This window comes from Aythya marila (genome assembly GCF_965140915.1).
Source record: "Aythya marila genome assembly, chromosome: Z".
Classification (NCBI taxonomy): Eukaryota; Metazoa; Chordata; class Aves; order Anseriformes; family Anatidae; genus Aythya; species Aythya marila.
The window spans coordinates 33,761,900-33,788,710 of NC_139080.1; the positions used below are offsets into that span (position 1 = coordinate 33,761,900).

The window sequence follows — 26,811 nt, forward strand, 5'->3', positions numbered from 1 at the left end:
TTTTCTTCCCTTTTTTACTTTCTCTCCCTTTTCCTCTCTTTATCTTTTCTTTTTTCTTCTTTTTCTTTCCCCTTTTCCTCTACTTTTCCCGTTTCTGTCCTCTCTTTTCCTTTTTCTTTTTTTTTCTTTTTTTTTTTTCTTTCTTTTTTTCCTTATTTTTTTTTTCCTTTCCGCTTTTCCCCTCCCCTTCCCCGAAGCCTCACGCCGCTCCTTAGCCCTGCCCGGCAGCTGCGGCCCGGGGTGCGCGCTGTTGGCCGCGGGGCTGCGCCTCTAGTCCCGACATTACGGTAGGAGGGCCGGGGCGCGCCTCTTCCACCTGCCAGCGGCCTTTAAAGTTGCAGCGGGCCGGGGCGCGCGATGACTCGGGTCGCGCTGCCCGGGTCGGCCGCCGACAGCGCGCATCGCGGTCCCGGTCCCGGTCCCGGTCCCGGTCCCGGTCCCGGTCCCGGTCCCGCAGCGGGGTCGGGGCGCTCCCGCCGCCTGACCCCGGGGGAGCTGCCCCCCCCTCGCTAGTTTTTGTGTCCCCCCACCCGGTGTCAGGGCAGGGCAGGGCGGGGGGCGGCGTTCCGGGAACCCCCATGTCCGCCGCGGGCCACCCGGGCGCCGGCCGCGGCGCTGCCGCGGGTCCCCGCTCCTCCGCGCCCCTGCAGCGGCCGGGCGGCCGCGGGTAGCGCCGGTGCCGCCCCGCCCGGCGCCGCGGGCCCCTCTGAGGCTGGCAGCCATGGAGCCCGGCGGCCCCCCCGACCTCCGCGACGTGGAGCAGAAGCTGGGCCGCAAAGTGCCCGAGAGCCTGGCGCGGCCGCTGCGCGGGGAGGAGCACCCGGGCCGCGCCACCGCCGCCACCGCCGCCACCGAGCCCGCCCGCGGCCCCGCTGCGGCCCCCGGCCCCCGCCGCCGCCGCGCCGCCGCCCTCGCACGGCTGGAGACGAAACTTCACCTCCTGCGGCAGGAGATGGTGAGTGCCCGGGGGCGCTCCCCGCGGGGCCGTCCGGAGGGGACAGGGTCGCCCCTCGGAGCCGCAGCCCGGCGGGGCGCGGGCGCAGCGATGGGCACGGTGCGGAGCCGCCGCCTCCCCGCGCCGCACCTGCTGCCTGTCGGCGGCGTGTGGCTGGAGACAGGCGGCGGGTGTCTGCCCTGGAAGCTCGGCCTGGTGTCCTGGGACCTGGGTCTGCAGGGGGTTACCTAGCTGCGGGCGGACACCGCGTAACTGCGCGGTGGTTCTTCGCCAGGCTCCTCTTTATAACGTGGCTGAGAGGATTTCTGTGACTCGACTTAACTTCGGGACTTCTGACCTGCTTACTGTTGTAAAGCAGGTGCTTGCCCGGCGTTGTGTGCTGCTGTCGTCGAGAAATTTTGTTTCTCAGTGGTGCCATAAAATTGCCACCTTCAAGGCAAAACTAAAAGAACCACGGTGCTCTTTGCAAGCAAATGAGCAACCAACCAAAAATATTGAACGCTTGGTAGGTTCGATTCTGACAATGCCTATTTGGCCTCAGTTTTTATTAGACTGTAATTGTGCGCAATTACAGAAGAACTTTTTTTTTTTTTTTTTTTTTTTTTTTTTTTTGGCAGCGACTCTTTCCACAGTTCTTGTGCATAACTTGCTTGGTCAAACTCCATACTATTTTCTTGTTGGGATGAGGATTTTGCTGGCAGCTTGTGGAGGTGGCTTTATGCAACTGCCTTGGAACTCTGCCATTCAGAGAGAACAAAGCAATCTCATCCTATGTAAACAAGTACAATGCTATACCATTGTGCCTGTCCTGGTGCAACCTCACGTATATATAAGCAAAAGGTCAGTGGGTGGGTGGGAGAGTTCTGAAAGAATAAACAGGCTAGGAGGAAAGGGAAATCAGGAATAGGCATCCCAGCAGTTTATAGCCAAGATTATGACCTTAATCTTGAAAAGTCACTTTTTTATCACAATTATTGCCTTATGGCTTTGTATGCTATAAGAGATGCTCGCTAACCTAAACTACCATGCATTTTAGTGTAATGATCACTGAGAATTTTAGTTTTTAACATTGTTCCCCATTGTTAGCATCCTTTGTATTAGTTTTCAAAGTTCTAAACTTGTACAAGGGTTGTAGGGTGACCTGTGCATAGATTATAATATAGAACTCTTAGGGGCGTTGAACTGCAAAGGTAGATGGAGTTTTTGGCATGACTGTGTAGACATGTCATGACAGTTATGCCTATTAAGGGATAAAAATCAAGTGACTTGCCCTCATCATGTTTTCCTTGCTGGTTGGTCTCTTCATCTACTTTACATGTGAAGTTTCACATCACAGTCTTCAGTTTGTCTATATTCTTTTTTTCTGCTTCCTAATTTCCCTCTCTCTCCCCCCTCCCCCCCCTCAGCTCTTGGAAAGAACAAGTTTGAGTCTCAGCTTCCTTGATCCCTCCTTTCTCACTTTAATGTCTTAATGACTTAGTTTTTCACATCTAAACTCATCGCTTATGTTAAGCCAGGGGAGTTCTATTGCACACCTCCTTGTTTGACTTTTATTCTGTGCCTGCCCGTTCAGCTACTTTTATAATGAGTGTTTGTTGTACAAGAGGAAATATAGTTACTCCGTCTACTCTCTTCTTCTGGTGTCATCTGTTTTCTATCTTCCAGAGGTTGGAAGTTAGCTATCTTCCTCTGTCCGTAAGGTTTCTTCAGGTTCTTAATCTGTCCCTTTCACTTCTGCAGTTTTCTTGTGACAGTGTACAGATCTGTACAATTTAAGAACAACAGTAGATAAGAAGGAGAGTTTCTATGTCTCTTCTTCTTCTGAACGTCATTCCTAAAACAGAACCAAAACACAATCTGTTATCTCACTATTTCACATCTATTTGTAGCATATTCTTTGGCTCTGATGAATATCTAAGAGGCCTCGACTGGGGAGAAAAGTAGTTAGTATCTGCTATAATAGTAAACAGATGTAAAAAATTGAAAAAATAAGAAGTTTAGAAAACCAAGCAACATCTATCATGCTATGTTTTCGTAGTTGCTCTCTGATACCAGCTTCTGCAGCCTGCTCACAGAAGTTCAGATGTACACCTGTGGGTTTTTTTTTTTAGTTTACTTGCTTCAGGCTTGAGACAACCTTTTCGTACGTATTGGCAAAGCAAGGTTATTCAGGCTCACCTAGTCACACATGAAAAACTTGAGACTGACTGGTGTGCAGACATCTTAATCTTTAATATTGACCAGTACCTTCTCACTATCTCAGTATGTTATCTTATTGGTTTTGTTAATGATGACATTTTGAGCAGACGTGGCTTTTTTTTTTTTAATTATTTTTAAACTTCATACAAATTGTGTGTTTATGCAGCTCAACTTCTGTCCTTTCCCACAGGTATTGTTTGTTACAATGGCTATGCCTGTGTTGACAAATTTCAACTAAATCTGAGAAACAAAGCTATATTATGGATAATATGAGTACATTTTGACCTTTCATTGCGCTGAAATCGTGGTGATTCCAAAGCTTTTGACTGTGCTAAGGATGTATTTTACTGTTAACTAAGTTACGAGCCATTATGAGAGGGGGAACCTCTGTGTTCCACTGACAGCCTGTTTGGCCCCTGACAGTAAAGAACAAGGAAAGCATACCTGAACCCAGTTGTAATGCTTGGAAACGTACATTAAGCCGGATCTCAGGTAGTATGTAATCCTTCCTGTGCCCGAAGTAAATTCCATTGTGCAGGAATGGAGGTAGGTATAATTTTTCCTCATTTTAAAATGGAGGACCATCTTCTCTTCTTTCAGTGCTCACTTTTTCCTCCAGACACCAATGAAATTTATGTTTCTGCTCTTTCAACCACCCTGTATGTTTATCATGCTTCAGAGTGAAGTAGTGATATCTGTTGATTTGGATGTTTCTGAGAAAGAGAGAGGTGGTGGAAGCTCTGAGACGTCTGTCATCACATTGCCATGTCCTTGGGCCTGGAAGAGCATGAATAAAATGGGTGGACACGATTACCTCCCATATGTCATCTCCTGCAGGAGAATGTTAAAGACATGAGCGTATAATCATGCCCATATTTGATTTAGGAGTGGTGTTTTTGACCATGACTTTAAGCTCCTGACAGATAGGCAGGTGTGTGGGAGTAAACTGTACATCCGCTGATGGAGGCCTTGAGGCTTGCGTCCCCTGATCTGTTTGCTGTCTTGAGTGGATTGTTCTTTTTCTCCGGAGCCCAATTTTGTTGGTAGTCACTGGAATCATGTGCAGAACACCATGGAGGTTTTTGTTTTGTTTTGTTTTTAACTACGAACCTGCTGAGCCAGGGCACCGTCCCTTTTTTTACCTTCACTTTTCCCAGCCAAGTCTGTGATTGAGACTGCCCTGGTAGTGCTGAAAACCTTTGAGGCATAAGGCCATTGCATAACAAGAGAAGCAAGGTGTAATTGCTAACTTGGGTCAAAATGCTGTTCTCTGGTCAACCTAGAATTTGATGAATACTCTATACCCCTCACAGCTGCGACCCTGTTCTGGTGTGTGATGCTTGTGAGGTCACCACTCAGTACAGCTGCACGCTGCTTTAAGTAATCAACATGGCTTGTAACTGCTGAACCTGAGGGCTGAACACTAACTGCTGATGCTGCTAGTTCAGAAGCCTCATTTCTCCTTCACAAGCTCTGTGTTTACTCAAAGGGAGATTTTTATTAATACCTGAAAAAAAAATATGTTGAGTTTTTTTCTTTCAGTTCATATTTTTCTTAAATCAACTTTTTATTGCATTTCTCTGTCTGCACTACACAGAATAAAATAATAACATGCTTTGCATAAGAGTACTTGGGTCCAAAAAAAGGTAAACAGTGTCTTGGAATTAAGAGGGAAATGGCAGAGCTGGAACTTTTAGATGAACTTCCTTCCAGTGAACACTGTTGGGGATCAAACATCATTAATGAGCCTGAAGGCCAAACTGGGTATTCTGGGTGCAGCAGTTTTTTTGTTGTTGTTGTTGTTTTTTTGGGGGGGGAATAAATAAGTGGAAACAATCCCATTGCCAAGAAATTGAGTATGACAGATTTAGGCTAAAGCTAGTTGAGAAAGAGGAATGTGCCTGTGCAGTCTCACTAATTGATTTTTTTTTGTCCTGTTGCTCTAATAGTTCTGTTTTATTATGACTATTTTAAGGGTAATGAACATGAAGCCCTGACAAAATGAAGAAGAAGTAATGGTACTTGTACTGATTGGAACTGAGGCAAATATGATCATTATGATACTAGTCCTTCCTCTTCCTCCTTCTCCTTTTTTTTTTTTTAACATTTTTTTGCATATACTTAGCATGCAAATGAAGATGCAGATTGAAGGGTAGACTTTCTGTAACTCTCTCTTACCAGTTCTTAAGATTTTGAGCAACTTCAGATTTGCTTAGATTTGTTAGAACAATAACTAGGGGGGGTCTGCCTTTATTAGCTTCTTTGAAAGGCATTTTTAAAAAGTCAACAAATGTACCTTGAAACATCTCATTCAACACTTGCTGTAGGTACAGACGTCTACATTTACTGTTTCCAATGATAACATCAATTGACTTAGTTGAAGCCAAGATATGATTCAGTGTGTCTAGTCAGCAGTGCAAAGCTCTGTATCAGATGCTGGTTTTCTGTTAGATTAATTGGAATTTTTGCTTAAAAACTTGATTGAAGATAAAATCTTAAATATAAAATTACTAGTGGCTAAGCCTCAAGCCTGTGTAGGAGGGTTTGATTAACCTTGGTTTCTTAGTGAGCAGTTGCTCAATGAAACCCTGAAGAGAGGCTCTTCTTAGAACTAAAAAATAACGAATACAGAAATAGAGATTAACTTATTTCCAGAGGTCTTCCAGAAGTTCAGTGAAAAAGCTTATAATGTTGGATCTTGCTAACAAGTTCTCTCTTTTATACCCTCCAATTGTCATGATGTCGTTGAAGGAGTTTGTAATTTTTATGTGGCATTTAGATTGTACAGTGATATTAGGATGCTTGGATTAAAAGGAATTTGTAGATTAATCCTTTGGAATAACGACCAAATCTATCAAGAAAAAATTAAAATCTAATTATGTTACCATAACTTCGCCAAGTTTTCTGACTTTTAAAGACCGTCTTCAACAGGACAAGGTAAACAACTTTATTTAATTTCGTGCGTATTTAAGTATCTATTGGCTGGCAAATCTCATGCAGTACCTGCATGATTTGAATTCTGGAACATCACTGTGTTGCACCCAGTCAGTGCTTATGGCCATTCCTGTTCAGCTGTGCTACCTAATGAAAGGTTTAAGTCCTCAGAAAGTACATGTATACTTACATAATTAATTACTGCTTGACCAGGAGTCTGTGAAACACTGTAGATACCTGACCTAGCATCATCAGTGTGAAACACATGCAAAAACACATGCAATACAAGAGATTGTCACAGCAGTTCTCATGGATGCTTGATTGCACTCAAGATAGAGTTAGTGTGCCAAATTACAGATAAGACTTTTGACAGTCCTGATTTGAAATAATGCACGTTACCATTTCATGCTGTTTCTTTCCTGATTATTTTGTTTCAAGGATGGAGGAAGAATTTTGGCTTTGAAGTTGTTTTTTAAAAGCTGATTGATGACAGTTCATAATGAAAAGATGTGGTGTTTTGCTGAAAATTAAACCCCTTCTGTACAGAGCTCTACAGTTTAAGTGATTTACAATAGCTTACAGCAAACAGATTGCAAACTTTCTAACGAAATCAGCAGAACAGCATGAGTTTGTGTGGATACTTAGGGCTAACCATAGTTAAAAAGAACCTTTTGTGTGTAAACTCAAAAAACTTGAAATGCATAATAGTAAATACATACATTGACCACAGAAGACAGGCCAACAATTGCTGAAAAGTAATTGGAACTTTGCGAAATCAAGGGCAATTTCTGTCTTGGATTTGTACCTGCATTTGTAACCATGACACTTGGGAGTCTTACATACAAGCAGCTTTAAAAGATGGTTTGTGGATTATTATTTGTGAAGATAAAGACTTGAACTGTAGAAGATCTTGTAATAAAAGGGAAATTTTTTTGTTACAAAAGCAGAGTTGTAGTCTATTCTTTCCAGTCCTCACACTTGTAAGTGGGGCTGCTAGCTATAAGCTTTTACCACTGGTGGATTACTTTTTGCCATCACATCAGTTGTTCTTTCTGTTGAATTTTGGCTTTGATCACCCAGTTATCCTCAGTGATGTAAAGCTGGGGCCAGTATTTAGTAGGGCAGCTGGAGCCTTAGAAGGCATCAGTGCATCACTAAGTTTCTTACTGCAAGATTTCTGCTACTACTTGCATAGCAATGCCCAGGTCATTTCAGGTCAGAGGATCTGTGTTCTACACAGTCTGTAATTTTATGTGTACATATTTTAAAATTCTAATTGAAACAAAGGTAACAGGCAATAAATGAAATTTTAGCATGATTTTTGTGAATACAGACCTTCTGTCCTGGAGATATACAGGAAATGGGTGACTTTTCAAGCTCTGATGACTCGAGTAGTTTGACTAAGCCCTGCTCTAAAAGAACTGCAGCAAAAGTGGCTACTTGCAGGCTTGTCAGAAAGCTATTAAACATATCTACAATGCTGAAGAAACTGTTAATTACAACTGTAAAAAACAACTGAAGAAGGAGGGAGGAGAATCTTGAATTTGGACTGAAGTGCGATGGCATCCATCAACAGAGAAATTGTGAGGAACAGGATTACCCAGTTTGGGCCGATAAGTTTACTGGGTGCATAAGGAAAAATAACTTCTGTAAGACTTCCCTTGTGTTTGGCTTTCTTGCTAGGGAGTTCCTGGGTGTATTTCGTTAGTTTAAGCTGTTCAGTCTTGCTGTCCTGTGGCCTGTTGTTTTTCAAGCACAGTTTGGAAATATCATCCTTTTCATTGGATAACCTCAGTTAATGCCAGAAGGGAATCCTAGTACTAAGAATTTTAAACCTGTGAATCTTTACCTTTTCAGTCACTTAATAATAATTAACTTTTCAGTGGTAGACAGGGTAAGTTATTCAAGGACTAGAGAAGGACTGGAGAGAGAATTATGTGGGAGTGACTGCTGTGGAATTTCAGGAAGATGTTGAAATATTTGTTCTGAAATATACGTCTGCAATGAGAGCCAAGGAGATTAACAGTTAAAATAATCGTTTCTTTAATGTAGAAGATAAAACATTCTTGCACATCTGTACTTTGCAGTATAAGAGTATGAGTGTGAGGGGCTCTTCTGTTACCAGCTGAACGGCTACAAACCAGATCCAGCAGGAAAAACTTGCACCTGCACTCGCCATATTGCAGATTATCAAGTAGTAAGCCTTGCTCTGAGGGTAGGTAGGTTTCTGGGCTTGATCATTCTCTGCACCACAGTGCACAGAGCCATATGGTTATATAAATGGCACTGGCATCCCTTGAGCCACTTACACTCTTATTTTGTGACTATAACAATCTGCTAGAGCCTCCTATCTCAGAGACAGTATTTTTTTGTATGTTGTCATTTAAATAGGTGCACCATAATCTACATTGCATTGTTTTTTTTTTTTCTCTTTTCTTTTTGTAGTCCAAAGGTGTGTGACTAGAATACTTAATTCAGTAGGTGATGAATTCACAGCTATGTTTCTATCAAATTAAGACATCACTGCTCCTCCAATATGTCTGGACTCACTTTCATAAGGTAACCATTACTGGAAGATGTGATTTGGAGAAGATTTTAACTTAACTTGTTGAAACAATCTTACTACTTTTTCATAGTTCTTAACATGTTCTGTCTTTGGCAGCTGCTGTGTGAAGCTCAGGCATCAGTGGTTGTCTCTCCATGTCTGTCTCTAGTGAGAACTGGGTTATGTCCAAAGTGAGCAGTGGGCCTTTTAGGCACATCCTGTGATGTCTTTATGTTCTGAAAAACTTCAGTCAAGTACCTGAGTAGTTCGCAAACTCCACAGAACCTTTGGTTGTAGAGGTGAAGTGTTCATTATAGCTGGCTGGAATGAACTCTGGTATGTCTATAGACCTTCTCATTTGTAGAGCTTTGAAAGGTATAAAACTCACACCCAGGTTTTATCAAATGTAGAAGCAGATACAGATGGTCCATTACTTCAGAAATACCCTGTATACTGTTCCAGCAGTGAGTCCCACTGGCTTCCAGCCTGGGGCTGATGAGTGTGTGGAATAAAACACAGCTGAGGGTTCCCCCAATGTTGCTCCAAAGGAGATTTTTCTCCTTCTGTAAGCAAAGGACACTAGAGAGTTTAAGCAACATATGCATGTCAGATGTTAGTGTTAGCTACTCTGTTTTGTCAGGCTATGGACCCTCTTCCCAGAGCTTCCATAAATATGGAGAAGAGAAATACATACACAGCTATGCAACCCTTTTCTCATCAGTCTAATCCTTCTCCCCCATTCACACCAACCGGACAATTCTTAATGCTTTGTCAAACAAATGATATGACACATTTGTTAGGTAACAGGAAGCACAAACACTGAGCTTCCAGGGGAAGTTATCTGCGTGTTTCATTTGCTGTGCTGTAAACCAAACTCCCTGCAATATTGTACAGCCCTGCTGGGTGCAATGCCAGGTGAAGTGAAAACATTTAGTGCCTGTAAGGCAATGTTGAATTGCTGTTTTGCTGAACTACTGGGAATTGCAGATTTTATAAATGTTTTACTGGCTTAATTTTGTTCAATGTATTTGGATACCAGCTGTATTTATGGCTAAAATGCTTCCAGAAGAAGAGTTGTTCTGCTGCATTGCTGTTTTGGCCTCACTGTAGATGCAGAAGGAGGTGCACATCCAAGAGTTATAATTTAATAAATAGGTTGAGTATTTCCAGACTTCTTGTTTTTACCACAAGATAAACAAATAAAACCCTGCTTTACATTTTTCTGTCTGTATCTTTTTTTTTTTTTTTTTCTCCTGTTCTCCTACCAAATTTCTGCTGGTTTAAATTAATGTTCAATTTGAAATGATTGAACTAGATTTTGTGACTAGGGTGCATGCTTATAAGGCATAGCAAACACTGGGCACTGTTCTCTCAATAGTGTTTGCAGAAAATAATATTTTTTTATTTATAAAGCTTCAGATTCTGACCTTGATTCTTACCATAATTATAAATGACAGTCCTGATAGCAAGGAGAAAACTGTGAAGCATTTCTATATAAGCAGAATTAGGATCTGCATCAGTTTGCTACCTTTTCAAAAACTAGTGAAGTAAATGGTATCTGGGAAGAGACTAACACTTACGCTTGAAATGGTGCCTAGAGGAGGGTGGCTGCTCCTGGCCCACCATGAGCGAGAATTTGTTCTCTACATTTGGCTGCTAATATAGACTGTTTACTCTGGTGGTCAAAGCCAGACAACGTATGTTTAGAATAAAGCACATGTGAAATGAAATAGTGGTAGCACTTTTTTTTTTTTTTTTTTTTGTAGTTTGATACTGAAGAATCCTTTCTGTGGGCAGAAGGGTCTTCTAGCTAAGAGAGTTTGGGTGATTCTGCACATAAATATGCTGACTTTGAGAAGTTGTGCCTTCAGTAATTGTAGACTCAGACTATTGTTTGGTTTAGGCTTCTCGAAACTATATGGTTTGAGGAGGAGTGGACATGAAACCAAAGTGGTAAGAGGACTCTTCCTGACCTTTGACTGCAAGTTCATTTTGCCTTCACAGGGACACTTCAACTACTGTAACCATTAAGAGGTCTAATTAATATCTCTTAGGAGGACTTTTGCATATTTCAGAATACGTCAATCTCAAGTGATGGCTTATGGCTGGTTCATAGTGTTACAGGGTTTGTAGGAGAAAACTAAAATCCTTCAAGAGTAGAGAAGAAAGACTGCAAGAGAAGAAAGCATTACTAGTATGCCAAAGCAATAGTAGTTGTCTTCAACATCAAGTGGAATTGCCTTACTCCTTTGTTAGTGCCTAGCATTAGTTGGCTGTGACTGGAACAATAGAGGAGAGGTAGCTGCTGTTTTCTCCATAGGCAGATGAGGCAGCTCACAGTGACAGTCAACTCGTATAGCTTGTTATACATTCATCAGTGCAAAGCAACAGTCCTGCCATTTCAGAAGAAAAAGAAGTTTAATCCCAACAATGTGTAATCTTTTCTTTTTGCTTGGTCATTTCCCTCCTGTTCTGTTGAAGTTCAATGACAAAATTACACTAAAAGAGCCCTATCCAGCCCTTTTAAAATCTAACCGTAGTTGTCTTGCTCAGTCCAACATTGTTGTGGCCCAGATTTCCTTGTCTAGTTCTCTCACTTCTGAAGCGATTCTGATAATGGAATTTGGAGAGGGTCTCTTTATTGGAGAGGGAGTCTTTATCAGGGAATATACTCATATAAAAAGGGGTAATGGTTATATACTAAAAGGGTAGGTTTAGATGAAATATTCAGAAGAAATTCTTCACTGGTGGTGAGGCACTGTAACAGGTTGCTCTGAGAAGCTGTGGATGTCCCATCTCTGAAGGGGTTCAGGTGTTCAAGGCCAGGTTGGATGGGGCTTTGGGCAACCTGATCTAGTGGGAGATGTCCCTGCACATGGCAGGGTGTTGGAACTGGGTGGTCTTTAAGGTCCCTTCCAGCACAAACCATTCTGTGATTATTTTCAACTGACATATTTGTCTTTTCCTAGCCAGGAGCAAATCTTGCATTCTGTTTCTGCTCCCTAACTAGTCAGTATTTCCATAGTAGTAAGAGAAATGGAAAAATGTAATCAATTACCTTGATTCTTTCCCATCCTACTCATACCTCTGGTAGTATGAGGTATCTTGTAGTACTACAGATTAATATTCAGTGCTGAACTAGGATTAAGACACAGTGCTGCAGTTGTATGGTATGTAGAAGTATTTGCTAAGAACATGTTAAGGTATTAAAATTGAGTATGAGTCAAGCCAGAGTGGTCTAGGAGAAGCTGAGGTATGCACCACGTCCTGTGGTTGATGATTATTAGTCAGCAGGGATAAAATAATGTGGAAATACAGGTATCTAGAGTACCTGTTTTTGACATTTTTGGAAGTTTATAGTTCATAATTGTTTACTCCTGCTACCTTATGAGAACTCTTTGGCTAGAATCTAGGATTTCTGATTATTTGATTTTTTAATACATGTTTTCTCATAAGTTGCATAATCATGCCTTGCAACTTCCAGAATGGATTACTTCAGTGTGCTCTGTAGGAGCCTACCTATGAAAAGGCTTAAAAGCAGCAGCCTGCTTGGTTAATTGTGTTAGCCAAGCAAGTTAGCAAGCCATTATGACTTGCTGAAAATGGTACTCAGTTCTTGTTTGCCTCTAGTTTTTTAACCATGATAGCCCAGATGCAGATTGGCTGCAAACTGTTTGATCCCTTCTTAGTGGGTTAGAAAGAGATAAAAGGAATTAACTATATATATGTATCTGGAAGTTTGAAAGTGTATTTTTAGTTTCAAAACTCAAAATAGACAATTTGGCTTCCCTTTATCTGCGAGATCACAAATTTGCTAATACATTCAGGTGAGCATAAATCGTGTGAATGAACAGTACTTTAGCAGGATGGTGATTGCACTGGTGGAGAGATTTGGGTGACATTTTTTATTTAAAAAAAAATTAGACTGAATCCGAAAGACACTCAACTTTTAATGGTCTACAGACTAAACGTAAGGAAAGGAATCAAAAGGAAAAAAAAAAGAGGCTTGTTTGATAAGATGTTAGGTATTTTTTATTAAATACTTTTTAAAAAGATTTGGCACAGATACGTGTTCATAACATTTCCATAGGAAAAAATAAATGATCAGCATATCACTTCTCAACTCTGATAAACCAGTTCTAAGATGATATGTGATCACTTACTATTTCAAGGCTGTCTTGAAGTTCCTTTTTATTCAGATAAACCTTCAGTAAATAGGATGGGAGTGTGCCAACAGTAGAGATTTGACTGTTAGATTAAAACTATGCTTTTAACAGAACCTATCCATTCACCAGGGCCACAGAATTATAACAAACAGAATCCTACTTTGAACTCTGGGAAGGCAAATATTTGAATTTTTTTGAATCTCATGTGTCTTTCCAGTGATACTGCAAAACCAGACTTGAATTTCAAGAAAGTTTAGTTTTGTCCTAAGTAATAGTAGTATTGTCATGTCTCAGTTCTGACTCGAATAAAGCATGTACTGATTCTTTCCTTTTTTTTTTTCTTCTCTCTTTGAAAAGACTAACAAGTTGAGGATCACTCTTGTCTAGGTACAAGCAATATTTTAAAGTTTCAGATGTATCTGTTACCAAAACCCATGATATTCTATCACTGTTCTTGTACTTCAATGCTTTTGAGCATATTTACACAGTGCCAGTATTAAAACTAATTAATTTTTAAAAGGATAAGTAGAGGGCTAGAGTCCTCATTAGCCTAACCTAATTCAGAAAAGAATAAATATTTCTTTCCGGTATTAGCACTGCATTTTTAGGAGCATGTTTTGATCAAGGTAAGCATAGGTAACTTAATGAAAGCAAAGTTCACAACAGTTGCTGTGTTGTGACAGATGCTCAGAGCACATTACAATGGTGCTACGATAGTCCATCTGCTGTAACACTTTCTGACACTGTTTGCAGCAACTTTGTGTTGACCTGAATATTTGTAGTGTCATTACCTTGTCTGTCAACACATGTGGGCCCGTAGTGTGGACTTTACCGGACACTTTCACCTCTGTCATCATAGATACGTTTCCAAGGTCAGATGTTATTTTTATGACAGCAGCTTTTGATATTTAGAAACATGCAGTAAAAACTTCATCCTGTGTTTGATGCTTTTTACTGTTCTTAAATTGTTACAGTGCCTCCCTGTTCATGTTTCCTCAACTGAGCTTTAAAACAATCAGGAGCTTCCTTTTATATTCTCTCATCCTTCTGAGGCTGGATGTTTCGCTCTGTGGTGCTTCAATATTTAAAGTTCTGATTTAGCATTTATTTTATTGGGGGGAGAGGAGGAAGAAGAGGAGGGGGTGAAGTATGGGCTTCACTAATTTAATTTTTCTTGCTGCTTGCTCTCAGACGTGTGGCGTATTTCTCTCTGATAATAGTCATCATATCTACTTAGTAGATATTAAGTCCAGCTTTGTTTTCACAGTAGAATAAAAAGACAACCAAAAAAAACAAAGGCAAGATGATTTTTCCCATGTGAATTTAGTATTGCACTGGAGCGTACAGAATATCTCAAACAGTGTATCATTAAAAACTAAACAAATATTTTTGCACCCTACTGAATTAATGATTCATACAAATCATGGAGATACATTACTTTGTATTAATGCAAATGACAGGCTACCTAGTGATACTAGCAAGAAAAGGATGATGCACATTCCAGGGAGGAGGAAAAAGGCATTGAGATCCACTTTTTTATTACAGAGGTAATGCAATTAAGCAATTGCACAACTCGATGGCATGTATTTTCCAGTCAAGTCTGAAGGGGATCAATTAGTATGTACAAAGCTAATATATTCAAATAGGGTGTTGTAAGAGAAATGTAAATAATTAATGGTGTAGTTTACGAGAAGATAAATAACCATACTGGCATAATGTTGTTTTTTTTGTGTGTGTATTTGCAAGAAATATTTTTGAAACCGGTTCATTGAGTTACTTACTCTTAGTTCTTACTGAGCTAACTTTTTCCCTCACCATGTTCTGCTCTGAATCCTGATCATTTTGGTGGTCTCTCAGATCTGGCCTAACCACTTCCTTGTTGCAGGTAGTGAGCGAGTGAGTGGTTGGTTCCAGGTGCTTTTCTTCCTCTAGTGTGAGATATAGAGTCCAGTCTGCAGAAGGAGACTCCTCTCTGGCTGATGTCAAATCACACAGTCCTCCTTTTTCCCTCTTAGTTAAGAGACTCTGTTCACAAAGCTATGTTATGTTGCTACCAAATTTTATATAAGGACCTTTAGAAATAAGTGTCGTAAGCACTTGGTGTGGTATTGCTTTGGAATCTCAGCAGGCTGTAGAGAGATCGTGACTAGACTAGAGCCTCTTTTTAAACTAGCAAGGTCAAGGGTGCAGACAGAAACTGTAAATTTAATAACTGCTCATTCTCTGGACTTCATTGTAGGGAATGCTGCCTAAAAATCTACTGTGCCTTTTAAAATTTGTGAGTTTTCAAGAGAAACACAAAGATAATAATGTCTTTTACAAAATAGTGGAAAAAGTACGTTGTCAGAAGTGCTTCTGTAGCCTGCCAAAATGTTTTTATTATGACTCATTACAGAAGTGCAGCTGAAAAAAGGTCAGTGTAATTTGCTTAATTTGCAGAAATAAACTAGATCAGCAAACTGCAACTATAAATCAAGAATTTATCTGGTAAATTGAGATTTGTAGAGAGAGCTTTTTTTATGTGCCTCTTATTGTTTGAAGACTACTGCAAGTGTAAAAAAACAAAACGAAAGAAGTGGGAAAACCTTTCAGCAATTCATTGTGACTTAAGTCTATGCTGAAAGAAAACAAAGAAAACAGAAGTGCAAAAAGCTTTTGATCTACCTGTAACACTACTAAATGAAATTTAAAGAGCGTGTGTGTTTTACATAGGGTAGTGTGAGGTAAATCAGTCTGACACATACGGCCCTGATGAGCACTGTAGTATCTACCTCAACCTATTGACAATCTAATCTGTGCCAAACTGTGGTTACTATGTTTATTATTTATGCATATTAAGAAACCAAGGAAATAAGAGAGCTCACATACAGCGTCAGATAGGTTGAGCTAGCTTCAATTATTGTAGTGTATGAATTTAATCTAAACAAGTTGATTTTGTGGTGGAGTGGATGTGGAAACATCCCACAAGCAGTTGCAGTTCCACCAGTGAGTAGCTGATCCCTTCTAGCTAGGGATTGTTAACCTGTGTGCTTCTGCTCTATCACATGGAATCTGCTCGGCGTTTTGACAGGTGATGATGAAGTTTGCATTCAGATTCAGAAGTCAGACTAGATACTGCTTTTTTATCTTGATCCTGAAATACCATTGCCCAGAGTGGCTTATTATTTTAAGAACTTCATGCAAACAGTAGGACAGCTTGGTAGCAGGCAAGAGGTTTAAAGTCAAGCAGATGCATAAGAACTGCTTAAAGTGGGACAGAGCTCATGCACAACCTGTTAATTAACCTGTATGTTTAAGGAGCAGAAATTTTACCCTTATCTATCATTTGTGATTTTTAGACATGTTAAATGAATGGAAGAAAAAACACTTCCTTCTCTCACTGTTGTTGAGAAGCTATTGTAATATCATTCTGAGCCCGCTAACCTTCAAGTGCATGTGCTGTGTGGTTGTTTTGTGGTGGTTGCCTAATAAACAAAGTCAGTATGTGTGACCACATTCATTCCTTTTGTAAGTATGTTAGCTCGGTGAGTCCAATTAAGTAATGCATGTATTCACATATTGTGAATATTTCTAGCTCGTTATGCATGTTCTCACAGAATCATCTCTCACAGACAATGTTTTATTGATGAATTTTATATCCTTTTATATTTGCTGAATGAATTCTGATCTTCTTTAGACTAAATCTGCTCAAATAATTAAACATTTCCAACAAATGTTTATTTTATGCTTCATGTCTTATCTCTATCTTTGGGAATTACTTTTCTTAGTTATTTTGAAAATAGTTGCTCAGTATGTGTAATAGAAAAAGCAATTCCAGGAGAAACAAGAATAAGCTTGGATTCTGAGGAGAAGCAGATTTCTCAGAATTCAAAATAAATTCTTATTTGGACACTGACTCCTAGATTTATTTAATTTGTGTTGAATCTCAAATGAATTCATGGAGTTCATTATTCCACGGAAAACTAAGGTAATCTGCCATTTAAAAGAGAAAGGGGAGGAGCTAGGCATAGATGGGTAACCATAAAACTGTTTATGACTGTTTACGATGCAGGAGGGTGGAAAGCTGTCTCTGACACACCCTAGGAAGAGGAAGTCAGCAGCAATGTAGAATCAGTAATGCTCCTAAACTGTAGTGGTCACACAGGCCTGTTTGTCATGGAAAGATTGTGTGGGCTTGAAAGTCATTTTGTAAAAAAGGCAATACAGATGGATGTGACAGTACCAACAACAGATAGAATTGACTGCAGTACCCATTTCATCTAACCTCTTCATGTGCTAATTCTTTATGCAGGAATTGTTCTACCACCAAACTGCTTGCACTGGGGTACCATGTTTTGCTACTGTTCCCATGCAACTTCCAGTTATTATGTATAACTGTACTGTGAATAACTGTACAAAGGCAAACTGCTTCAGAACCACAGATCCCATGCTCCTGAATCCTTGATGAGTGTTTGAGCCCTAGGGATCCTGTGCAGAGCAAGGTGACTTAAATAACTACCTGAATCCATTTAGGTTTAAGATTTCATGTCTTTGAGTGACTTATTTCACTGTGCTATGACTGAAAGATTGGTATTGAAGGAAATACTTTGTTGTACAAGCATGCTTATTTCCTTTCCTTTTTCTTTTGGGCTCGTTACAACACACAGCGTAAAGGTGTTGAGGAGAAAATTAAATCAAAGTCTTTTAAATAAACTTAGGACTATCTTTTTTCTTAGACCACACTTAATAATTGCCATTAATATCACTACAGATTTGCTGTTTTTAAAAGAAAGAAAAAGGGGGGGGAGAAAGAGAAAAAGGAAAGAAAAAAAAGTATGTGTTTCTAGGAACTTAAAAGAAAACAGACTGCAGAAAGGAACTAGTGTTGTAGATGGCTTTGACAGATTAAAAGGATATATTGAATTGAATTTTTTAGCTTTCTTGTTTTTACTTTCTTGTTTTTAGAGGGGGAGGGGGCCCACTGTATATGGAGCTGACTGGAAGCTACGTCTACAGAATATACAGAAGGAAAACACAAGTCCATTTTGCCAGTAGTCTTTGATCCAAAAGTAAAATGACCAGACTAGGACGGCTAATGCACTATTTTGGACAACTGCCAAGAAGCATTAATTGTCTTTGTTAACAGCTGTAATCACTAAGAGTTTTATTCTAAAACCAGTAACCTAGTCCAATCCTGTTTGAGAAACACTATACATACAGAAACAACAGGAATATGTGTAAATGTCTTTGTGTATATCTCTGTGTGTGTGTGTGCGTACACAGATGTCTGTGTGTGTACTTACAAATTTTTTGTGTAACAGTGTCATGCAAGTGACAGTGTTGATCATGGAAGCCCATAACCAAGGCTAGATGAGTAAGAGCAGCAATGTTGTTCTTGTTAGAACAACCAGTGTGAGTATGGGAAAAGAGGTCTAAGTGGGTGTTTAGGTCAGACTGAATAACTGGTTGTGTCTGAATGCTAAATTGTTCTGTCCACTAATGCTACCACACTGTGTTACATGAAAGATGCTCACTGTCACTTTAATTTCATTATTTTCACATGCCACGACTGGCTGTTTAATGTTAAGCATTCCTAGGCATCTATACTATTGTGATTATGCAAACCAAACAACAGGATATGTAACCTAGGTTGTAAACAAAATTTGTTTTTCTCTGTCTTACCACAATTTTTTTCTTGCTGTATGTCATAACATTGGGCTGATTCTCACACACGCACACACACCTTCCCTTTGGTGGTGGTGTGCTCTACATTAAAGAGCAGCTGTAGGAACCATTGCGAAATACATATATTAGATACAATTCACTCTGTTTAGATTATTCCTGAACTGCGCCTGTTACTGTGCATGGAGCTGTCAAATGTAATGAGATTGTTGTAGTAGGTTTACGTGGCAAGGTTTTGGTAGCAGGGAGCCATAGGGGTGGTTTCTGTGAGAAAGATCTAGAAGCTGCCCCATGTTTGGGAAGGGCCCCATTGTTTTCCAGATCCGAGCCAATAAGCGATGTTGTTTTGCGCCTCTGTGAGAGCATATTTAAGACAGGGAAAAAACGCTGCGCCACAGCAGCCGGGAGAGTCAAGGGAGTGGGAGAACAGCCTTGCACCAAGGTCAGTGTAGAAGGAGGGGGAGAGGTGCTCCAGGCGCCGGAGCAGAAGTCCCCTGCGGCCTGTGGTGAGGACCATGGTGAAGCAGGATGTCCCCCTGCAGCCCATGGAGTACCACGGTGGAGCAGGGTTCCACGCTGCAGCCCGTGGAGGAGACCACGGTGGAGCAGGTGGCCCTGCACCGACGGAGGCTGCCACCTGTGGAAGACCCCTGCCGGAGCAGATTCCGGGCCGGACCTGTAGCCCATGGAGAGGAGACCACGCAGGAGCAGGTGACCTGGCAGGAGCTGCTGCCCGTAGGGGAGCCAGGTTGGAGCAGTTTTCTCCTGAGGGATGGACCCCGTGGTACGGACCCATATCTGGAGCAGTTCTGGAAGAGCTGCTGCCTGTGGGAAGCCCACGCCGGATCAGTTCATCAAGGACTGCATCCCGTGGGTGGGACCCCACAGCACAGGGGACGAGAGTGACCGAGAAGGAGCGGCAGAGAAGAAGTGCTGTAGACTGACCATAACCCCCATTCCCCGTTCCCCTGCGCCGCTCGGGGGGAGGAGGTGGAAGAGGGTGGATGAGGGGGGAAGGTGCTTTTGGTTTTTTTTTTTTTTCCTTTGTTTTCTCACTTCTCTCGCTTGTTAGTTGTAGGCAATAAATCTTACTATCTCCTTATGCCGAGTCTGTTTTGCCCGTTACAATAATTATTGCGTGATTTTCTCGTCCTTATCTCAATCCTTGAGCACTTTTCACATATTTTCTCCCCATTCCTCTTTGAGGAGGGGGAGTGAGAGAGCGGCTGTGGTGGAGCTCGGCTGCCCACTCGAGCGGAACCACGACAATTGTATTGTGTTTAGTCCCTTTAATTGAGACCTCTTGGAACTGATTGGTTTGCTCCAACAGTTACATGAGTTGCAGCTGTGTAAGTACAAACTAATGTGGTTGTGACTGGGCTGAAATACAGAAGAGGCAAGAAATGTCATAGTAACATTTTTATGTTATCTGTTGATGAGATAAATGTCATTAAAGATCAATCTTGGTGGACTACTTTTTAATGTTTGCTTTAGGAAAAGTACACACTTGACATGGGAGACTTGGGACTAAATAGTAACTTGGACAAGGAGGACTCGTCAGTAAGAATGCAAAGAATTACTCTAATAAGGCCATTCCACAGAAATTCTGAAGCCATAGATACTTGAAGAGCAAAAAAATCATACCCTCTGAACTGAAACTGAAATACATGAGCTTTCATTTTTATCTAAAAGCGATTGTTTCATCAGTGGTGTATTGGTGCTAGTTCCATTAAACTTTGCCATGATCAGCCTTTTGGGAAATTGCTGTCTCCAAACTTGCATATATAAAGGAAATTGGTGAAGTCTATAGTTGCAATTGGGAAGTCAGCTAATTTGCTGCTGTCACGACAGCCTGGTTGCTAAGCGAATGGTTTATAGTGATTTATGAGTTGGAGAAGAAAAGCTGGCTTGATTAGGAGGGCTACAAAATAGTCATTCTGTTTTCAAAATCTCACATCTGAAACAGTGATAGATGGGCGTTATTGTTAAAACTATATGGTAAAGCTGTTTTCTATGGTAACAGATCATGTATATTAATCCTGTGAAACTGGACTGAGTATAATGCAGCAGTTGTTTTAGAGACTGGGAATACTTACGTGACAGTTACCTAGACAATCTGGTACTTGCAAAGTTTGAAAAATCTTTGTGTTGGGTTGACTCTGGCTGGTAACTAAACACCCATTAGCTGCTCACTCTCTTGTCTTAACACCCTCCAGTGAGAAGGAGAGAATCAGAAGAGGAAAAGTAAGGAAAACTCATGGGTTGAGAAAAACACAGTTTCAAAAGTAAAGCAAAGAGAAGAAGGAAAAAAAAATCTGCAAAGGAACTAAAAATGAAGTACTCACTATCCAGCAAACTGATGCCCAGTTTCCAAGTCACAGGTACTTTGGAAAGACCAAATGAGTCTTCTAGTGCTGGACATGACATTATGGAATAATGGAATATCCATTTGGTCAGTTCTGGTTAGCTGTCCCAGCTGTGTCAGCTGCAAACCTCTTGCTCATCCCCAGTCTTCCTGCCTTTGGGGCATAGTGAGAAGTAGAGCAGGCCTTGATGCTGTGCAAGTACTGCTCTGCTGTAGCTAAAACACTGGTTTGACATCGATGCTGATTTGTTTGCAGAGCTTGAACACATCACCTGCAGAGGCTGCAATGAAGCAACCTAGCCAGAGCCAGTATAATTCTCTGTTGTATCTAACAGAATAAAAAATACATTAAAATATTTTTTGAAAAGCATAACAAGTCAGTGTAATTTTGGATATTGAAAAGAATTTGGCATTTGAGTATGGAAAGAATCATGTCCAAATGTCTTGCTTGGCAAAAGAAGAAATAGCTTTTGCTTCCTGAGAATATCAATCTCATTCTAGTCCTCTGTGGATGAACAATACAGATGCTATATTTCTGTATAATAATCATGGAATTGGCGAATAGTATAAAATGTCTATTGTCTGGCATAACAGATTTTATTTGTCTTCTTGTTTCTCAGTGGACTAAAGCTGTTCAAATATACTGCTTTGTCTTGAACTGTCTGAAAGTTAACATGTAAGTGATCTATGGAAGAAGAGTATTTAATGCATTTAATGTATTTAATATAATGTATTTAGTACAGTCAGAGATTGTGGCACAGACTTTTGTAGAGAAGCACAGACAAATTATATACAAAGGGGAAGTATATTCTAAATATGTATATTAAATTGGTGGCATACCTACATGTAATATGCTTGATTTGTACAATTGAAGGATGTAAGAACATGCAATAAAATATGACACAAATTACATGCTAGACATAGTATCCTATGAATTCTTTTCAAATCACTTTTTTCTTCCCGGTAGTTTTAAACATGCATGCCTGGTGTTGGCACTGTGGCAAAAGTTTATGTAGGCCCAGATCTGTGTGGATGTGGAGATTGCAAGTGTATCTATTGTGATGTCGAACATTTAGTATTAACGAGGTGCTACTGGAAGGGGCTGCAGAGCTGATGAGGTTGCAAACTAGCATTGTCTTCTCATCAGGATTTAGCTCAGACACAGTTGCATGACTAAACAGCTGTTTCACAAATTCACACTGTGGTTGGGAGTAGCTGCTGCTTCTCTACACTTGACCATATTGGCAAACACTGAATCATCTTGAATTTGTTAGATTACCTTCTCAGTATTCTCACTTGTTTCATGTAACAAATAGGAGATTCCACAGAATGTCTTGCCAATGCTCATCATGGTTCAGATGAAAAGAAAGAAGCAATGAATTAAACACTAAGGCATAACCTTTATATGTAATTTCATTGTAGAAATTTTAGTAGAAGTGTCTTGTTAAGTTTTTCTAGTAAGGTGAATATAAAGTGCTGTGAGATGCAGCACTGCAATATGCCACTATGCTTTACTGTTAACACTTCTATGTGTGTACATCAACCATGAGAATTACATTGCAAAATAGGAGTTGGTGTTTGGAAAGTATTTTTTGTTCAGTTATTTTTTGCCGATTGTCAGTCTTTATGTTAGTCTATAATATGTGGTTGACCACAAAGTCAAAACCTTCATCTGATACTAGTTTAAATAATTTGAAATTTACAGTTTCAATAATTATACATATCTGTTTCAACTCTTGGGAATTTGTACTGCAGCTTACAACATAAACTCAGATGTAGTGTGAGTAAATGTTTAAGATCAACAAGCCTTTTTGCAAATAACACACATCCGAAAATTTTAGATTACTATCATATCTATAACAAAGAGAATGTGAGGTGAATGCTTAGCTGCTTGGATCTGCTAAATGGCTGAAATTAATTGTAAATGAACACGGGTGTGTGTCTTGTTTCTCTAAATAATGAAAAGTTATCCCCAGGAGTTGTCATGTCATAGCTATGTTTCATCCACTAACAACATAGTGGTACGTTACCAGTGGTACGTGGTAAGTCTTGTTGATGACTAACATTCCTGTTAAGGTGCTGCTTATGTAGCATGATTAGGTTCCCACTTGAACTTCATAGAAAGTATAGTAATACTTAACGTATATTTATGTATGATTATTTAAACAGATTTGTGCTAGATATTGAAGGCGAGTTTTAAAAAATCCTTCTATGGCCTCCAGCTTGCTATTTAGAGTCTGATTTTAGAGCAAATTGCTAATCCTTTTAATTGCTTTTGCCTTGTAGGTTAATCTCCGAGCCACTGATGTCAAGCTTATGCGCCAGCTACTTATCATCAATGAAAGTATTGAATCAATCAAATGGATGATTGAAGAGAAGTCCATTGCCAGTAGAGGTAGCAGTCTGAGTGGCAGCCTGTGCAGCTTATTGGAAAGTCAGGACACATCTCTCCATGGCAGCTGTAACAGTTTACAAGACTGTAGTGATGGATTGGATGGAATATCAGTGGGGAGTTATTTGGACACTTTAGTTGATGATGTCCCTGGTCGCCAAACCCCTTCAGATATGGACCAGTTCAGCGATTCTTCTATTATGGAGGACTCACAGCCTCTGCATAAACATCCCAAAATTGATTCTGATGAGTACTACTGTTTTGGTTAATAAAAGCAAGTTCCAATGGGACATATATGCACTTGTATTTATCCTTTTTCTTTGCTGCTATTTTATTTCATGTGCAAAACCCCAAATTTCTGTTGGAAGTAAATCATACTATGATATTTTGATTCCACTTCAGAACTTTTCTATTGCTTCTAACACATTTCCTTCTTGGTGGGTTATCTGCTTCTGTCCTGCTCAACTTTTCTTTCTCTTAATTTATTGTTGCTTTTTTTTTTTTTTTTTTTTTTAGTGCTGTATTTACAGATCTTTCAAAGTGGTGAAGGAAAAGCTTTATCTTTAAAATGAGACATCAGGGAATGAGAGCATCAATTTTGTACTCATTGGCAATAAAATATCTTCTGATAAATTTATGTTGTGATAAATTTTCTTGACTATTGGGTTTGGCTTTTCCAAAGATGGTGTTCTTACTGAGCCTTAAATCTGAATCTTGAAAATACCTCTACAAAATAATTTTGTTTTATAAGCAATGATATTTGATCTAGTTAATCTGCCTTCACTTGAAGTATCCTAAACAATTCGAGGGGAGGGCATTGAGAGAGGAGTCCTTTCATCATGAATTTTCTCATGATTCTTGTCTAGTTACAATTTTAAGTTCTAGGCTTCATTAATGTCTTGAAATGCACTCCAATACTGGAAGCTCTGCATGAGAGAATATTTCATTTTTGTGCTTTGCACCTTTTATTTTTATTGAACCTGCTGTTTTGGTGACACATTGTATACACGTAAAAAAAGTGAAGGAGGCACCCCATGTTCAGAATACCTAATTCTGAAAGTTTGGATACTGAGCCAACAATACTCGACAGAATTTATTTTTAAAATAGTATTTTTTTAATTACGTAATTTTTAAAATGACTTTTTTTTAACCTTGAAATTTTGAGGGATCTAGTAAAACATTTTACAGGATGCAACCTGCTAAAAGGCAAGTCCTGTTCAGGTTTTGCATGCACACTCCAACCCCTAGCAGGTTTACTTTGTTTTTACAAACTATTATTAGTAAGAAGAAGTGTTTCCCACTGCTTTTTTGTTTCCTGTTTTACAAATAAGAGTTTATTCTAACCTTTTTGTGCCTATTAGTATGGTTGAGAGCTTTTACATTGAAAAGGTCTGAGAAGAGAAACAGGAACAAACTTCTGTGTAGAAAGTCTCTAGCTTTAAGATTCCCCTGGCACATGCTTTTGTGTAGATTAGAGAGCAAATTTTCATTTTAATTGGTTTAGAATCGAAAGATTACGTCCACATACAGTAAAGGAAAAAAAAAAAAGAATATATAATTAACTGGTCTGTCATGAACAGATTAATGAATTTGTATTTCCAGCTTATATACAGTGGAATAGGTGCCGATACTTACACATTAGCTGGAAGAGTCTTTTTATGTCTATCTGTATTCCTATTGCCATAAAGCATGAAAAATATGGTATAAACTAATGTTTGCAAGGTATAATACAGGCTGCCTATTTAAAATATGTTTCACGCATACTGAAGCAGTAAAGTCAATACATGTCTCAGTCAAAGTTTGTTGTCTGTGTTGATTTTGAGAAACAGTAGTTGTCCAGAAAGGTGCTGCTCTTCCAGACCATGATTCCATGAATGTGTTTTGTCCAGGTTTTATTAACAGCAAATATGGAGAAAAGGTAAAAGGTCAAGAAATTGGAAGTGATGATCTGTGCTTTGGGGGTACCTCCATTTTTTCTCGATACAATAGGTGTTTGTGTGCATCAAAATTAAAAAGCAACATATGCATTTTTTACTTCAGACATTATGATTTGTTCAAATAGAGTGAAGAAATTTGTGGTTACCAAGAATGAGGCTTCTCAAAGAGAGAGAAGCAACTGATCAAACAGGGTTTTGCAGGTACCTCAGAAGTAAACTTTTGAGATCAACCAGGGTATTACAGATATCCCAAGGAAAAACAGAAAAACGGATAAGCCCTGAAATGACAATGCTATGTGGGCTTAATTTTTGAAATGTGGGGTTTGTACATTTGTTTTTTATTCATTCCCTGGATTATGATAGCTGGACATTGTTTGGAAAAACAGAAGTCTGAAGAAAAATCTTGGAAAATTTATTTCTCAGTGTGTTATAAAGTGGAATATCATCTGTAAATGCAAAATGGGTTTTATTACTTCACGTTATATAAATCTAAGAACACCGTAGTTTAAAGCTGTGAGCCTTTTGAGAAAGTTTTCCTACCTTCTTTGTTTGGCATGGAAGTTAAACATCAGGTTGTATACTCCCTCTGAACGTAATGAATGTGCAATATGTATAGTCTTTTCTTCTCCATCTCAGATTTTGGGCACTAGGCCAAGATGCACATAAAATCTTTCAACTACGAAGGAAAGTAAAAAAATATTCTTCACATACCTTCTCAAATTTCCCCCAGAGTAATGCTAAAATAACTTCAAGGAAAACACAACCTATAACTGTCACCCACCCACTCACAGCTGTAATACTGGATAAAAAGTAATTACATCAGTGATAGATTTATCATGCTATGATTTAAAAGTTCATTTACATGGGAATCAGCCATCAGGAAAAAAAAAAAATACTAGAAACAGTGAAATAAAATTATTATGTGCTTAGCTTCTTTTTAGTATGTATCTTGACTGGAAATAGAGAAAGAGTACAGATGACAAAACAGAGATGCCAGGAGACTCTCAGAAACAATTTCCAAGTGTTATGTTTCTCATAAGCAGGAAAAAGAATACCTTGTTATTTTGATTATTTTTAAACATAAAAATCTCAAAGATTTAGGTTTGACTTAGGGTCCTTAATTTAGTAGGAGTTCATAGTCAGCAATCATTTAGTCTGACTTCCCATTTAAGGCAGACTGAAATCTGATTATCTCGTACTAAGTCCAAGAATTTGCAATTCAGTTAAAGCCTCACAATTTAGGCAATTGAAAATGTATGATGATACATAAATAATTCAATTGTTTAATTAGTTTTTTCTTTTAAACAGTTTACATAGCTTTTCCAGATTCCTCTTGACGTGGTCAACTTTGGCCTTGTAAAATCTTTGTCTGATATAAAGGGATTCAGATGCCCTTTTCTAGCAGAGCTGAGGTTTTTATTTTCTTGATTACCAATGCAAATTTATACATTTGTATAAATATAAAAATATTTAGCTCTATACAGCAGTGCATCTGAAAGCACTTTATGAATGTATGTCTGTTTCAAATGTGGAAAAACAGATTAAAAAAAAAAAAGTGTTGAAACAGCTAATAGTGTTCATTTGTTGTTTCTGTCATTGTCTGTTATTTCTTACTTTTGTATAGCTTAGTTTCTTCTGTCATTTAGCTTGTTTCCAT

The 26,811-nt window shown here is 39.4% G+C and overlaps 1 protein-coding gene across 1 annotated transcript; it reads left to right on the forward strand.

The window, feature by feature from the left end:
* Window positions 1-401: 401 nt before the first annotated feature.
* LURAP1L (leucine rich adaptor protein 1 like) lies at window positions 402-26,811 on the forward strand. The gene is made up of 2 exons (XM_082782488.1): window positions 402-955; window positions 23,112-26,811. The coding sequence occupies exons 1-2, from the start codon at window positions 722-724 to the stop codon at window positions 23,484-23,486; spliced, it is 609 nt and encodes a 202-aa protein (XP_082638614.1). The 5' UTR covers window positions 402-721; the 3' UTR covers window positions 23,487-26,811.

Coding starts and splice junctions, on each gene's coding strand:
- LURAP1L (XM_082782488.1), top strand. CDS start 722: ATGGAGCCCGGCGGCCCCCCCGACCTCCGCGACGTGGAGCAGAAGCTG. Junction 956..23,111: donor ACCTCCTGCGGCAGGAGATG/GTGAGTGCCCGG, acceptor TTTGCCTTGTAG/GTTAATCTCCGAGCCACTGA.